Below are 15,362 nucleotides of genomic sequence, written 5' to 3'. Positions count from 1 at the left end.
AATTCTTTCTCAGTGTATTATATTTGTTTCTTGAGCCATGACAATCAGTTCAATAAAAAAGAGGTTTTCTAGTTGGTTCAATGTATACAAAGAGAAACAGCAGAAGAGGAGAGGAAGACATTTATTTCACAATGACATTTTACTGGTTACTACTGGATTAAGAACTCTTAAGGCTTTAGTTTGGAAATAATCTGATAGAGGCTCAGAGATCATACTGAGGGGTTAAGGCTGACCACATTTCTCAGAAAAGGCCACCAGAACCGAATCTGACACATAGTTCTACCAATTACAATTGCCCAGCTGGAAAATTAATGTGCTTTAAATTTTTTGACAGTATTCAGTGTAACACTAATGACAATGCAGTGATTCAGTCATCATGCATTCATTTCAAAGTATCAGATGCTGGAGTTACAAAGATGGATAAGATATGGTGCCTCTTCATCAGAGGCATAAAGTCAGGTGGAGAGCCACTCACATAGGCTCACTGCTAGAGAGAGTCCCTTTACTGAGTAATGTAAGATGCTCCCAGGAGAGTGGCACAGGACAATTACACAAGATAGCAAAGGGGGGCAGATGTGCTGAGAGATGCCACATGGGCAAATGGAGGTCCCAAGCTGCATATTGGTTTCACCTAGTAAAAGGCTTCCCTGACAGTGGTGTCTTGAAAAAATATTGGATTATTGTATAGTTTGTTCCTGTTTCCCTGGGTCGGGAGCGAGTCATCAAAGTGTCCACTAACTGATGGAGAGCTAAGTGCTAGCCTTGACCTTCCCACTACCCCACCCTGGTTTAAATCTCTGTTGGAACAGAAGGGAAAGTGGCAAAAGGTGGCCATGAACAGAATTAGTCCCCAAAATGGGTGTAGGAATATCCTCAGAATCTGCTACAGGGTTTAAAAGATGGCAGAGTGCACTCTGTTTCAGGAGATACAGTCACCATGGAGTGATGCCTGGTGCCACAGATACTAGGCAATAAGAAGAGCTTTGGTGTTTCACTGTCCCCTATATCCATTCTCCCCATCTCTTGAGGTAATAGAACCCCTAGATCTTAAATGGGAAGTGACTGCCCAGAATAAAGACTTTAGTCCTTTCAGTGGATGTGGCCATGCAACCAGCAGTGGGATATGAGAGAGAGTCAGCCATATAACTCCAGGAATGTGTCCCTCAAAGTGGGAGTGGAGGAGCCTGTGCTTCCTTTCCTTTCTTCCATTGTTGGTTTGGAACATGAAGGGGCTGGAGAGTTACCTTGGCGCATGGGATGGGGCTACACCAGAGAGATGAAGAAATGGAAAGTTGTTAGAAGGTGGTTGTAGAGGGCTGTGACCCCATACCTGGCTCTAGACCACCTGTATACAGACTGCTGTGTAAAGAGCAGGGTTGGGGGGAATTTGTCTTGTGTAAGCAAACGTTATTTTGGGTCTCAGTTACACATGATTATGAATGATGGATACAGGTGGAAAAGAGCCCAATGCAGTACTGACAAAAACAACATCCAGAGAATTGACACTGGCTACATGTAGCACCACAGCCACAACATAACATATTCAATCTGGTTTTCACATTGCAAATTGCTGTCCAATTCTAGTGGTGAAATGAAAGAGCAAATGGAATCAATGATTACTTTCCAGTTAACCATAATCACAATGAAAATCTTACCTTTTTCTTGCTACAGTATATTTGCCATTTTTTCTCAGCTGGAAGTGCAAACATGGCTTCTCTGTGTTTGTCTGTGAGGTCCAGTTCATCCTGAGAAGACAGAAAATAATTAGTGTTTCATAGGATAAACATTATTCCTGTAGGGAACGTTATCAGTATCATCAAGGAAGAAAAAAAACAAAAACACCAACACATATTTAAATGAACTTGAAAAAGATCAAGAAGCTAAGTTAGGTATGTTTTTCCATCACGAAGAAAGCATGTCCCTGGCAGGGGGCTAGGCATGAGGCACAGCAAGAGGGATGAGGCACAGCCCTACAGTCACAAAGGTCGGGAAGAGTGGACCAAGCACTGGCAGAATTATCCTGAGCTACTGTCTACTGCTGAGTATGGTCCATTGAGCAGCAAAAGCTGTCAAACTTCAGGAGTTTAGAAATATTGGTCATGTTAAAGATGAGGATTTGCTGGGGATGGCTTCACAAACACTAACAGGCTGGGCCCTGAGAAGGACTTGGACATGAGGAGGGGAGAAACAGACAAAGGCTGAGTGTGGTGACAGACAGTGTGTATGTGGGACAATGGTCAGCTTAAAGGAAGCACTGGGTTTCTGCAAAGGATCATCAGTTTAAAGGTTGGAGAGGTAGGGAGTGAACAGCAGAAAGCTTTAAATGCCAGAGTAAGGAGGTTATTTTCTTGAATGAATTGAGGCAATGAAGTTTTGGGCAAGGCAGTGACTCTCTCATTGCATAAACACTAACTGATATTTACTCAGTACATTATGTGCAGGCATGTTCTCATTTACTGTAGTTCTCACAACAACCCCAAGTGGTCTACTCATTACTACATCCACACTGATACAGCTTGCAAAAATTTAGGCTGAAGATTGGCCACATCAGCTATTCGAGACTGCACACCTAGCAAATAGTGGAGTCGTGTTTTAAGCTTAGAACTGTTGAACTCCAGAGTCCAGATGTTTAGCCTTTCAGATCAGTGTTTGGAAACGTTAACTTTATAGTGGCATACTGCTTAGACTGAACCCTAAAGGAAGGTAATTTATAAATGTTAATAACTAACGGATAACAATAACGGAATCATGAATATAAAGAGCTTAGAAAAAAGTTATTGGTGTTTAACAAGAACTTAATTCACAGTCTTTTATTTTTTTTCTACTTTTACTTTAGGTTCAGGGGTACATGTGCAGGTTTGTTACATAGGTAACTTGCATGTCACTGAGGCTCTGCGTACAAATGATCCCATCACCAAGGTAGTGGGCACAGTACCTGAAAGGTAGCATTCCTGCCAACACCCCCGCCACCTTCCCTGTTCAAGTCCCCAGGTTCTATTTTTCCCATCTTTGTGTCCACGTGTCTTCAAAGTTTAGCTCTTACTTATAAGTGAGAACATGCGATATTTCGTTTTCTGTTCCTGGGCTGGTTCACTAAGGATGCGGCCTCCAGTGGCATACGTGTTGCTGCAAGGGACATGATCTTGTTCCTTTTATGATTGCATAGCATTCCATTATATATATCACATTTTCTTGATCCAGTCCACTGTTGATGAACATCTTGGTTAATTCCATGTCTTTGCTATTGTGAATAGTGCTGCAATGAACATACAAGTGCGTATGTCTTTTTGGGAGAACAATTTATTTTGCTTTGTATATATACCCAATAGTGGGATTGTTGGGTCAAATGCTAGTTCTATTTTAAATTCTTTGAGAAATCTTCACATGGCTTTTCACAGTAGCTGAACTAATTTGCATTCTTACCAACAGTGTATAATTGATCCCTCTTCTCTGTAACCTCACTAGCATCTGTTGTTCTTTGACTTTTAAATAATAGCCATTCTGATGGTATAATATCTCATTGTGGTTTTGATTTGCATTTCTCTAATAATTAGTAATTGATATGATTGGGCTCTGCAACCCCACCCAAATCTCATGTCGAACTGTAATCCCCATGTGTCAGGGGAGGGGCCTGGTGGGAGGTTATTGATTATGGGGGTGGATTCCCCCTCACTGTTTTTGTGATGAGTGAGTTCCTATTAGATCTGATGGTTTAAAAGTGTGTGGTTGGGCCGGGTGTGGTGGCTCATGCCTGTAATCCCAGAATTTTAGGAGGCCGAGGCGGGCAGATCAGGAGGTCAGGAGATCAAGACCAGCCTGGACAACATGGTGAAACTCTGTCTCTACTAAAAATACAAAAGATTAGCCGGGTGTGGTGGCACACTCCTGTAGTCCCAGCTACTCAGGAGGCTGAGGAAGGAGAATCGCTTGAACCTGGAAGGTGGAGGTTGCAGTGAGCTGAGATCATGCCACTGCACTTCAGCCTGGGTGACAGAGCGAGGCTCCATCTCAAAGACGAAAACAAAACAAAACAAAACAAACAAACAAAACAACAGTGTGTGGTACTGCCCCCTTTGCGCTCTCTCTCTCTCTCTCTCCTATCATAGGAAAATGTGCTTGCTTCCCCTTCTGCCATGATTGTAAGTTCCCTGAGGCCTCCCAGTCATGCTTCCTGTTAAGCCTGCAGAACTGTGAGTCAATTAAACCTCTTTCCTTAGTAAATTGCCCAGTCTCAGGTAGTTCTTTGCAGTGGTATGAAAACAGAGTAGTACAGTGATTAGCATTTTTTCATATTGGTTGCATGCATGCCTTCTTTTCAGAAGTGTCTCTTAATGTCTTTTGCCCATTTTTTCATTGGGTTGTTTTTTGCTTGTTGATTTCTTGTAGATTCTAGATATTAGAACTTTGTCAGATGCATACTTTGCAAATATTTTCTCTGATTCTGTAGGGTGTCTATTTACTCTCTTGACAGTTTCTTTTGCTGTGGAGAAACTGTTTAATCAGGTTCCACTTGTCAATTTTTGTTTTTGTTCCCATTTCTTTTAGAGACTTAGTCAGAAATTCTTTGCCAAAGCTGATGTGCAGAATGGTATTTCCTAGGATTTCCTCTAGGGTTTTCATTGTTTTAGGTCTTACAGTTAAGTCTTCAATCTATCTTGGGTTAATTTTTGCTTATGTGAAAGAAAGGGGTCCAGTTTCAATCTCCTGCCTATGGCTAGCCAGTTATTCTACCACCATTTATTGAATAGGATGTCCTTTCTCTACTGTTTGTTATTGTCAACTTTGTTAGAGATCAGGTGGTTGTAGGTGTGTGGCTTCATTTCTGGGTTCTCCATGCTGTTCCATTGGTTTATGTGTCTGTTTTTGTACCAGGACCATGATGTTTTGGTTTTTGTAGCCTTGCTGTATAGTTTGAAGTTGGTTGGTGTGATGCCTCTGGCTTTGTTCTTTTTGCTTAGGATTGCTTTGATGGTCCATGCTCCTTTCTGGTTCTATACGAATTTTAGGTTACTTTTTTCTAATTCTGTGAAAAATGACATTGGCAGTTTGACAGGAATAGCATTGACTCTGTAAATTGCTTCGGGCAGTATGGTCATTTTAACAATATTGATTCTTCCTATCCATGAGCAGGGAATGTTTTTCCATTTGTTTATGTTGGCTCTGATTTCTTTCTGCAGTGTAATTCTCATTGTAGAGATCTTTCACTTCCTTGATAAGCATATTCCTAGGTATTTTATTCTTTTTGAAGCTATTGTAAGTGGAATTTTGTTCTTTATGTAGGTCTGAACTTGAATGTTATTGGTGTATAAAATGCTACTGATTTTTTCACACTGGTTTTGCATCCTGTAACTGTACTAAAGTTGTTTATCAGTTCTAGAAACCTTCTGGCAGAGTCTGTGGGGTTTTCTAGGTATAGAAACACATCATAAAGAGACACAGTTTGACTTCCTCTCTTATTTTGATGCCTTTTATTTCTTTCTCTTGCTTATTTGCTCTGGCTAGCAATTCCAGTACCATGTTGCATAGAAGTGGTGAGAATGGGCATTCTTGTCTTATTCCAGTTCTCAAAGGGAAGGCTTCCAGCTTTTGTCCATTCAGTATGATGCTGGCTGTGGGTTTGTCATAGATGGCTCTTGCTATTTTGAGGTATGTTCCTTTGATGCCTAATTTGTTGAGGATTTTTTTTAACATGAAGGGATGCTGAATTTTATCAAAGGCCTCTTCTGCATCTATAGAGATGATCATAAGGTTTTTATTATTCTGTTTATGTGGTGAATCACATTTACTGATTGGCATATGTTAAACCAACTTTGCATATCAGGAATAAAGCCTACTTGATTGTGGTGAATTAACTTTTTGATGTGCTGCTGGATTTGGTTAGCTAGTACTTTGCTGAGGATTCTTGCATCTGTCTTCATCAGAGATATTAGCCTGAAGTTTTCTTTTTTTTCTTGTGTCTCTGCCAGTCTTTGGTACCAGGGTGATGTTGGTTTTAGAGAGTTAGGGAGGAGTCCCTTCTCCTTGAATTTTTGGAATAATTTCAGTAGGATTGGTACTGGCTCTTCTTCATATATCTGGTAGAATTCAGCTGTGAATCTATCTAGTCCAGGGATTTTTTGTTTGGTAGGTATTTTTTTGTATTACTGATTTAATTTCAGAACTCATTATTGGTCTGTTCGTGACTTAAATTTCTTCCTGGTTCAATCTTGGGAGGCTGTGTGTTTCTAGGAATGTATCCATTTCTTCAACACCCTGTTTGTGTGCACAGAGGTGTTCGTAGCAGTCTCTAAGGATTTTTTTGTTTGTTTCTGTGGGGTCAGTTGTAATGTTACCTTTGTCATTTCTGACTGTGTTTATTTAGATTTTCTCTGCTTTTTCCTTTATTAATCTAGCTAGCAGTCTATAAATCTTGTTTAATCTTTCCAAGAAACAACTTTTCGTTTTGCTGACTTTTTGTATGAATTCTCATGTCTCAATTTCACTCAGTTTAGCTCTGATTTTGGTTATTTCTTTTCTTCTGCTAGCTTTGGAGTTGGCTTGCTCTTGTTTTTCTAGTTCCTGTAGGTGCATCATTAGGTTAATTTGAGATCTAACTTTTTGATGTAGGTGTTTAGCACAACAGACTTTCTTCTTAACACTGCTTTAGCTATGTCCCAAAAATTCTGGTATATTTTGTCTTTGTTGTCATTAATTTCAAGGATTAAAAGAAATTTTTTTAAACTTTTGCCTTAATTTCATTCTTTACCCAAAAGTCTTTCAGGAGCAGGTTGTTTAACTTCCATGTGATTTTTATGGTTTTCATAGATCTTCTTGGTATTGATTTCCATTTTTATTCCATTGTGGTCAAAGAGTGTGATTGGTATGATTTTGATTTTTCTGAATTTGCTGAGATTTGTTTTATGGCTGAATATGTGGTTGATCTTAGAGTATGTGCCATGTGAGATGAGCAAAATATATATTCTGTTGTTGTTGGATGGAGTGTTCTGTAGATGTCTATTAGGTCCAATTGGCCAAGCATTGAGTTTAAGTCTAGAATATCTCTGTTAGTTTTCTGCCTCAATGATCTGTTTAACACTGTTGGTAGCGTGTTGAAGTCCCCCAGTATCACTGTTTGGTTCTCTAAATCTCTTTGTAGGTCTCTAAAATCCTGTTTTATGAATCTGGGTGCTCCAATATTGGGTATGTATATATTTAGGATGGTTAAGTCTTCTTGTTGGATTGGGCCCTTTATCATTATGTAATGCCTTTCTTTGTCCTTTTTGATCATTGTTGGTTTAAAATCTGTTTTATCAGATACAAGAATAGCAACCCCTGTTCTTTTTTGTTTTCCACTTTCCTGACACTTCTTTTACTTTGAGCCTATCAGCACCATTACTTGTGAGATGGGTCTCTTGAAGGCAGCAGACAGTGGGTCTTGGTTCTTTATCCAAATTGTACTCCATGCCTTTTGAGCGGGACATTTAGCCTGTTTACATTCAGAATCCATATTAATATGTGAGGATTTGATCCTTTCATTGTGCTATTAGCTGGTTGTTATGTAGACTTGATTGTATGTGCATATGCAGACTTCATTATCATGGCAGGTATTGTTTTTCATTTCCATATTTAGCACTCCCTTTAGTAGATCTTGTAAGGCAGGTCTAATTGCAACAAGTTCCCTTAGCATTTGCTTGTCTGAAAAGGATTTTGTTTCTCCTTCACTTTATGAAACTTAGTTTTGGCAGGATATGAAATTCTTGGTTGGAATTTATTTTCTTTAAGGATATTGAAAATAGTCCCCGAATCTCTTCTGGCTTATAAGGTTTCTGCTGAAAGGTCCACTGTCAGCCTGATGGGGTTTCCTTTGTAAGTGACCTTCCCCTTCTCTCTAGCTGCCTTTAAAATTTTTTCTTTTTCATTGACCTTGGAGAATCTGATGACTATGTGTCTGAGGGATGGTTACCCTGCATAGTTTCTCATAGGAGTTCTCTGAATTTCTTCAATTTGCATGTCAACCCCTCTAGTGAGACTGGGGAAATTTTTGTTGACTACATCCTCAAATATATTTTCCAAGTTGCTTGATCTCTCTTTTCTTTCTGAAATGCCAATAAATATAGGCATTCACATAATCCCATATTTTTGAAGTTTCATTCTTTTTTACATTCTTTCATTCTTTATTTTTGTCTGCCTGTGTTACTTCAAAGGAATGGTATTCAAGCTCTGAGATTCCTTCCTCAAATTGGTCTATTCTGTTGTTAATGCTTCCAATTGTATTTTGAAATTCCTGTAGTGATTTTTTTATCTCCAGAAGTTTAGTTTGGTTCTTTCTTAAAAACGGTTATTTCATCTTTCAACTCCAGGATCATTTTACTGTTTTCCTTGGATTGGGTTTCAACCTTTTCTTGTATCTAAATGAGCTTCCTTGCCAACAGATTCTGAAATTCTACATCTGACATTTTGGCCATTTCAATAAAATATGTAAATTAAACACAGTAGGATTTAGATCTCCAAGGAATATTTTTAAAGTCCTCCTCTGAATGGCTCTTGCATATATCTGCAGTTCTATAATACTCATGGACATGTAGGCTTAGGATACTGACTTCACATCTTATATTCCTACCTCTATTTAGTCATCAAGTCCTGTTATTTCTTCCCTGAAAAACCTCATTTTTTCCCCTTTGATTTTCCCTTTCATTCTCACTGAAACCACGAACACTTATGTCCTAATAACCTCTCCTTGGCTTCTGGCTATAGCCTCCCAGTGTTCCTCTTTGTCTTTCCAATTCTTCCTGCTGAACATGGCCAGATTTCTCCTAAAGAGGTGGTTCTCAAACATGAGCAAGCATCAGAATCACCAGGACGGTTCCTTAAATCACTTATCCAGCATTTAGGATTGAACAGGGAGGAAAAGGTACAAGAAACTGCATTTTCAGTAAGTTCCCAGGTGTTGCTGCTGGTCCTAATACCACATTTTAGAACCACTGCCTTAAAAATAAAGCACCTGTGCTGTTTTGAGCTCCCAGTTCAAAAAAACTTTATTAGTTCCACATTGCCTGCAAAATTAATTCTCCACTCCTCAGCCTGCCTTTGATGTCTTCCATTTATAATCCCAACTGAGTTTGCCAGGCTTGCTTCTAGTTATCACCTTACACAGTATCTTGTTAACACCCACACCTCCAGTGCCTAGCCATGGCCTAAAATATGCTAGTTCCTTTGGGAAGTTCATGATCTTTTTAAGCCTCTATATCCTCATCTCCAGGAGAGGTACATCATTTCTCTTGCAAGGCTGTTGTGAGGATTGGCAAAATCAACTAAGCATGCAGTAATGCCTGACACAGAGGTGGCAACTGTACTGTTGTTATTTCATCATTTAAACACAAATCAATTGCTACTTTCAAGGGCAAGATAAACAGTTATGTCACTAAAACACACAGACAGTATTACTCCCTAACCACAAAAACTAGCTATTAAGAATTTCAACACAATGAACAACCAGAGAAGTAATGAGGGATTTTTATAGAAAATTCCATTATGAGGGAACATGTTTAAAATGTTAGAATTTTGGCATACAGCTATTACATATGTGAAGTAATTATTTTTCTTCCTTTTTAATTTCCTGTTATTCATACCTGCACTTAACTATTGATGAATGGGAAAATAATGGTGACATAAATCATTTCTCAACAATCAGGTCAATTATTCAAACAGCTCAATAGTAACTTGCTTAGTTTGGGGGGTAACGTTTGGTTTGTGTGAGAGAGAACTGTGCTATTAAGAGTGCATCCTTTACTCCACTACAGCACAGTTTTTGTTAACTGAGCAGAGGTGTGAAGAAACATGTGATTCCTAAAACCTAGAAATTCAAAGCAAACGGTTTTAATATTATATGTTTTGCTGTCACAGGTAGATAACTTCTGCTTCTGCTGAGATGCAGAAATGACCAATTCTGAATTGAAAGAACACATATGAACTAGGAATTAGGGGCAGTTATTTCATGCAGGAAGATAATTTTCATTGAGCAAAAAAAAAATTACTGTAGGGTCTCTGCATATAATTTTGGATTACAGTAAGAAAATGGAAAGGAATAAATGGGTACTGCTAATAGTAATAGCTAACAATTATTGAGCACTTTCTGTGTTCTTAATAGTAGTGGTTTATATTGATGAATATACTGTATCCTTACAACAATCCTATAAAGTAGGTCATATCATTATACTATTTTCTAGAAAACTGAGTCAGAGAGGATTAAGTAGCTTGCTCAAGGCAACAAAGCTGGTAAACAGTGGAGGAGGAACTCGAGTCTAGACCGTCTGGTTACACAGCCTGTGTTCTTAACCACAACACTGTTCATTCTGTCAACACAGGTAGGCAAAATCACGACACTGATACAAACATCAAAATGCATCCATCTACTGAGTGTCTCTTAGCAAAAAGAGTGGGGTTTGTTGTCAGATATTCCTGAGTTCCACATCTGGCTTTATGGCTTATGTAACCTTGCACAAGTGACTCAGCCTCTGAACTTCAATTTCTTCATCTGAAGACAGAATAGTCATATATTCCTGATAGTCATCTATCAAAAAAATGTTGTTGAATATCTATCTATTAAATTCCAGGCATTGTGATATGTACAGGGTTCAAAAAGCTATCATGGAGCTCAATCCTCATGCAGACGGAGGGGAAATCAAACAGTCACCTAACTCAAGAATGATCAACACCATGAACAATCAGGGAAGCAATGAGGGTTTTTTTATGGAAAATTCCATTATGAGGGAACATGTTACACACTAAGTTGAGTTCTGAGAGCCCACTTGTTATGGGGAAAGGTGGGACAGTGAAGGCTTTCCCCAGGAAATGTACAGAGCTTAGAGGTAAATAGGAAGTAAAGAGGTAGAAAGCACTGCAGACAATGAATAGCAGCCTTGAAAGCCACTGTGGACTTAATTCTTTATCCTACGAGCAATCTGGATTAGTGGATTCTGAGCTGGGAGAGCCTAGGCACAATGACCAGGGTATAATAATAAGATCCCTACCCCTCCATTCCAAAAGTATCTCTGCTCTGACTCATTTTGATTTCATAATATGGCTGAATCAAGCATGCAAGATTCTAAGAAACTATCACAGCCTTACGAGATCAATCAACACTTACTCACTGTCCTACCCATTCCAGGACCAGGGCCAGACATTATAAAGAATACAAAGATGAATAACAGATCCTGATTTCAAGGAATTTATAATCTAGTTAGGAAGACAAGATGATAGAAAGCTTTACAGGTTCCCATTCTTTCCAAGATAAAGTCCAAATTCCTTAGTAGGTAAAGGCCCCTTCATGACATGGCTTTTGCTGACCTTCCCACCTCCCCTCCTCCTCCTCCTCCAACAGCAGCACCTTCTAGTGATCCGAAAAGCAGGTTAATTTCTCACTGCATGCAAAGTCCAATTAACAAGAGTGAGGTCTGATACAAGGCAAGTGAATTTACTCCAAAGCTAGCTTGGGGAAGGGGCACAAGGCGTCCTGCCTTTAAATATGCCACTTCACCTTTAGAGCAGAAAGCGGACACCTTTATAAGGTAAGGGGGTAGTGAGCAAGGGGTCCCCCTGCTAGCCTGGTGTCTTATCTACCGAACAGTTGAGTTGGTGCCTTTCTGAGCAGAAATAAGTTGTAAAAGTGGCCAAGCCAGCATACTTTTGATATGTCCTCCTGGTAGATGAAAGTCCTAAGGCAATCCCCCGAGGGTGGAAGATCTAACGCTATTCCCTAGAGGTGAACGTTCGATAGCAGGTATGTTTTGGTTTGCAAGTCGACTGTCAACTCTTGCAGAGAAATCTGTCTTGGGACAGACAGTAGGAAGAACTCATCCTGCAGGAAATGTCTGGTGAGGGGAAGGTGACAGGTTATATTTGCATTCTGAAGGGCTAATAGGAAACAGGGAAGAGAGGGAAAGGGCAGAGGAGGAGAGAAAATAAAAAAAAAAAAATAGTAACTCATGCCCTTTTTCTTAGAAAAAATGATAGCACTTAAAACTATTACCTCTGATCACAAGTTGCCAATTTCTGAAAGTTTGCACATGCTGTTCCCCTTTTCCAAGGGCCCACCATGTCTAAGAGGCAATCCTATTGATACAAGCTTTTACAAGGCATCAGCTATTCCCTCCAGGTAGCCTATCCTGCCTTTCTGGGGATGAGTAGCTCCTCTGTACTTTGTGGAATTTATCACATTGCTATATGTTATTGGTATGTCTGACTCTCATTGTGAACTCATTCCCAAAAGACACGAACTCAATTTGTTCTATTCATCTTTGCATTAGTTGCCAGTACTTAAAAGCAGTCTGGCATAGCAGGAATGAAAAAAAAGGGAAGGTGTGCAGAAAGTAGAGAAGATGGGGAAGCTGGGAGGGAGGAAGGGAAGGGATATTTCAAGATATAGTGAGGATTATTTGATTATTTTATTGCTTACAGATAGGGTCTCTCTCTGTCATCCAGGCTGGAGTGCAGTGGTGTGATCATAGCTCACTGTAACCTTGACCTCCTGTGCTCAAGCCATCCTCCAACCTCAGCCTCCCAAAGTGCTGAGATTACAGGCATGGGCCGCGGCACATGCCGAATGCATTTTAAAGATTAAAACCTATTATTTGAGGTGAAATGCACATACAGTGAAATGCACAGATGTTAAATATACAGTTTTTGAGTTTGGCAAAGGTATACATTGAAGTGATTGTAACACTTAACACCTTAGAATCTAGTGGTACCATCTTATACTCATGTCAGCAATACATGGCAGTTCCAGTTACTCCACATTCTCATCAACACTTGGTGCTGTTTTTTTAAATTTTAGCTTTTCTAGTTTCTGTTAAGTATGATCTCAATGCAGTTTTAGTTTACGTTTTCCTAATGACAACTGGTGCTAAATATAACTTTTCACATGTTTACTGGCCATTCATACATGTTCTTTTGTGAAATATCTGTTCAAATCTTTTGCCCGTTTTTATTGAGTTACCTGTCTTATTTTTACTGATTTAAAGGAATTCTTTATATATCCTGGAAACATGTCCTTTGTCAGAGGTATATATTAAGAATATTTCTCCTAGTCTGTGGCTTGCCTCCTCATTTTGTTAATATTTTGATCACCACGTGTTTTTTTAAATTTTAATGAAGTCTAATCTATCAATTTTTAAAATATAGTTAATGATTGTAAATCTTCTCTAAGAAATTCTACAACTTACAGGTTAAAAAAAAAAATTGTATGGTTTCTTCTGGAAGCTGTATGGTTTTAGTTTTAGCTTCTATGTTTGAATCTCCAGTCCCTCTCACAGACCCTACTTCTGGATAACACACAGTATTTCTTTAGTTACAAAACAGCTTGATTGTTTTTGCCTTGTCTCTTCTAACTATGCATATTCATTTAGACAGGCTGCCGGGCAAGAAGGGCAATGAAACCAAAGTTGATGCGAGAAGGAAAAAATAATGGATACAAAACAATTTGAAAATCATTCTTCCAATTACTTCAAGGTAATATTTCAGGAGATTTTTCATTTTGGTAATTAAATACTAAAGGAAGCATTCATGAAAAATAAAGCAATTAGTATCACTGTATCTCAATAGTATCTCTTTATATGAATGTCTTAGAAAAAGTAGATCTACAGAGGCAGAAAGCGGATGATTGTCTGGGGCTAGAGGCAAGGGCAGGGATGACTGCAAATGGGCACAAGGGGAGATTGGGTGCTGGAAGTGTTATAAACTGGCGGTGCTGGTTAACAACTATAAACATTTATTAAAATTCAAACTGTACAATTACAAGAGGTGAATTCTAAAACATATAAATTATCCCTCAATAAAGCTGTCAAAAAAAAAAAAATCAAGCCTGCTTGTTGGAGCCCCAGGAAAACAAACAAAAAATTCTATATAGACAAAGTAGAAAAAATACAGCCTTGTATATACATAGTAAGAAAAGAAAATTCTGTTTGAACATTAGATAAACCAAGGAGTTGGCTTAAAAGAGAAACTGATTGGAAAGAAGTGTATGAATAAGGAGGAAAGAAAACTGTGTACCCCTTTAAAGTAAGTAGCTCAATCTGGGAAATGTTACAGTTTCAGACACAGCATTCCTTTGAAATTAAAGATCACTTCCTTAAAATATCCTTATCCTTTCTTTGAAAGTTACATAAATTATATTAGTGTGTATTCCATTTAGGCCAAGCAACAGGCAATGTTTCTCCCAAGGTCCCTTAGTAATTAAGTGATATGTTAATATTAACAAGAAGTCCTTAAGAACCTTTTCAGTTTTTTCTGTTTTTCCCCCTAATACTGGCTCTACAGAAAAGTATAGTAGTGCCCTCTTATTCTCTGAATTCTGAATTCGCTTTCTGCCATTTCAGTTCCCTCTAGCCAACTGTGGTCCAAAAGTATAAATTAAGAATTCTAAAAGAATAAATTCCAGAAATTAAAAATTTCTAAGTTTAAAATTGTGTGTCATTCTGGGTATTGCAATGAAATCTCACTTAGTCCTGCGCAGGCCATGAATCACCCTTTGTCCAGCATATTCGGGCTGTATACATTCCTTGCTTGTTAGTCATGAATATCTAACCATCAGCATCCTCATGGTTCCATGATCTAGGTTCACCCGCAGCAGATGATCTTCCTCCTGACATTTCATCTCAAGGTCAATAGTAGGCTAACACTACCTCGTGATGCCTATGTCATTCACCTCACTTCATCTGATCACACAGGCATTTTATCATTTCACATCATCACCAAAAGAAGGGTGAGTACAGTAAGACATTTTAAGAGAGGGGGAGACCATATTCACATTAACATTTATTACAGCCTATTGTTACAACTGTTCTATTTTATTATTAGTTATTGTTGTTAATCCCTTACTATGCCTAATTTATAAAGTTTAACATAGATATGTATGTATAGGAAAAAAAGCATAGTATATATAGAGTTCAGTACTATCTGTGGTTTCAGGCATCCACAGGGGACGGGAGGGTTTTAGATGGGCCATATCCCCTGCTGGTAAGGGAGGACTACTATGACAGATCATCTGTGAGTTAACGGCCAGGTTTTTCACTATGATTACAAACAGATGTAATTACTCAAACCCCAGGAAGCACCTTAGTTGAGTATAGAATCTAAATCTTACTACATCTTAGACTTGGGTGGCCGAGCTCCTTTCATTGGTCACAGAATTTTTTTTTCATGTTATTCTTTATGGATAGTTTTAAAAGTCAAAGGAAAATGATTAAGCAAGAGATAAAAGGAGAAATCTTTGCATCAAGCATCATGCCTCTCCAGAGAAAGTTTTAGTTTCTCAAAAACTAAAACCAACAGATTAAAAGGCTTTTCTTCTTGGAGATGATATTAATTATACTTTTATATATTTATAT

The 15,362-nt window shown here is 38.6% G+C and overlaps 1 protein-coding gene across 3 annotated transcripts in view; it reads right to left on the bottom strand.

Annotated features, from left to right (window-relative positions):
• The window catches only part of DAAM1 (dishevelled associated activator of morphogenesis 1), a 183,118-nt gene that overhangs the window by 79,731 nt on the left and 88,025 nt on the right, over nt 1-15,362 (bottom strand). For all 3 annotated transcript variants that reach the window (XR_004029715.1, XM_030811404.1, XM_030811410.1), the window contains exon 3: nt 1,656-1,745. Coding sequence is in view for 2 of the 3 variants with exons in the window: in XM_030811404.1 (XP_030667264.1) it covers nt 1,656-1,745 (90 nt within the window). In the remaining variant the exon portion in view is untranslated. The remainder of the gene's footprint in view (nt 1-1,655; nt 1,746-15,362) is intronic.

This window comes from Nomascus leucogenys, chromosome 1a (genome assembly GCF_006542625.1).
Source record: "Nomascus leucogenys isolate Asia chromosome 1a, Asia_NLE_v1, whole genome shotgun sequence".
NCBI lineage: Eukaryota > Metazoa > Chordata > Mammalia > Primates > Hylobatidae > Nomascus > Nomascus leucogenys.
The sequence above is the reverse complement of the archived record's forward strand: the minus strand, read 5'-3'. Positions and strand labels throughout refer to the sequence as shown.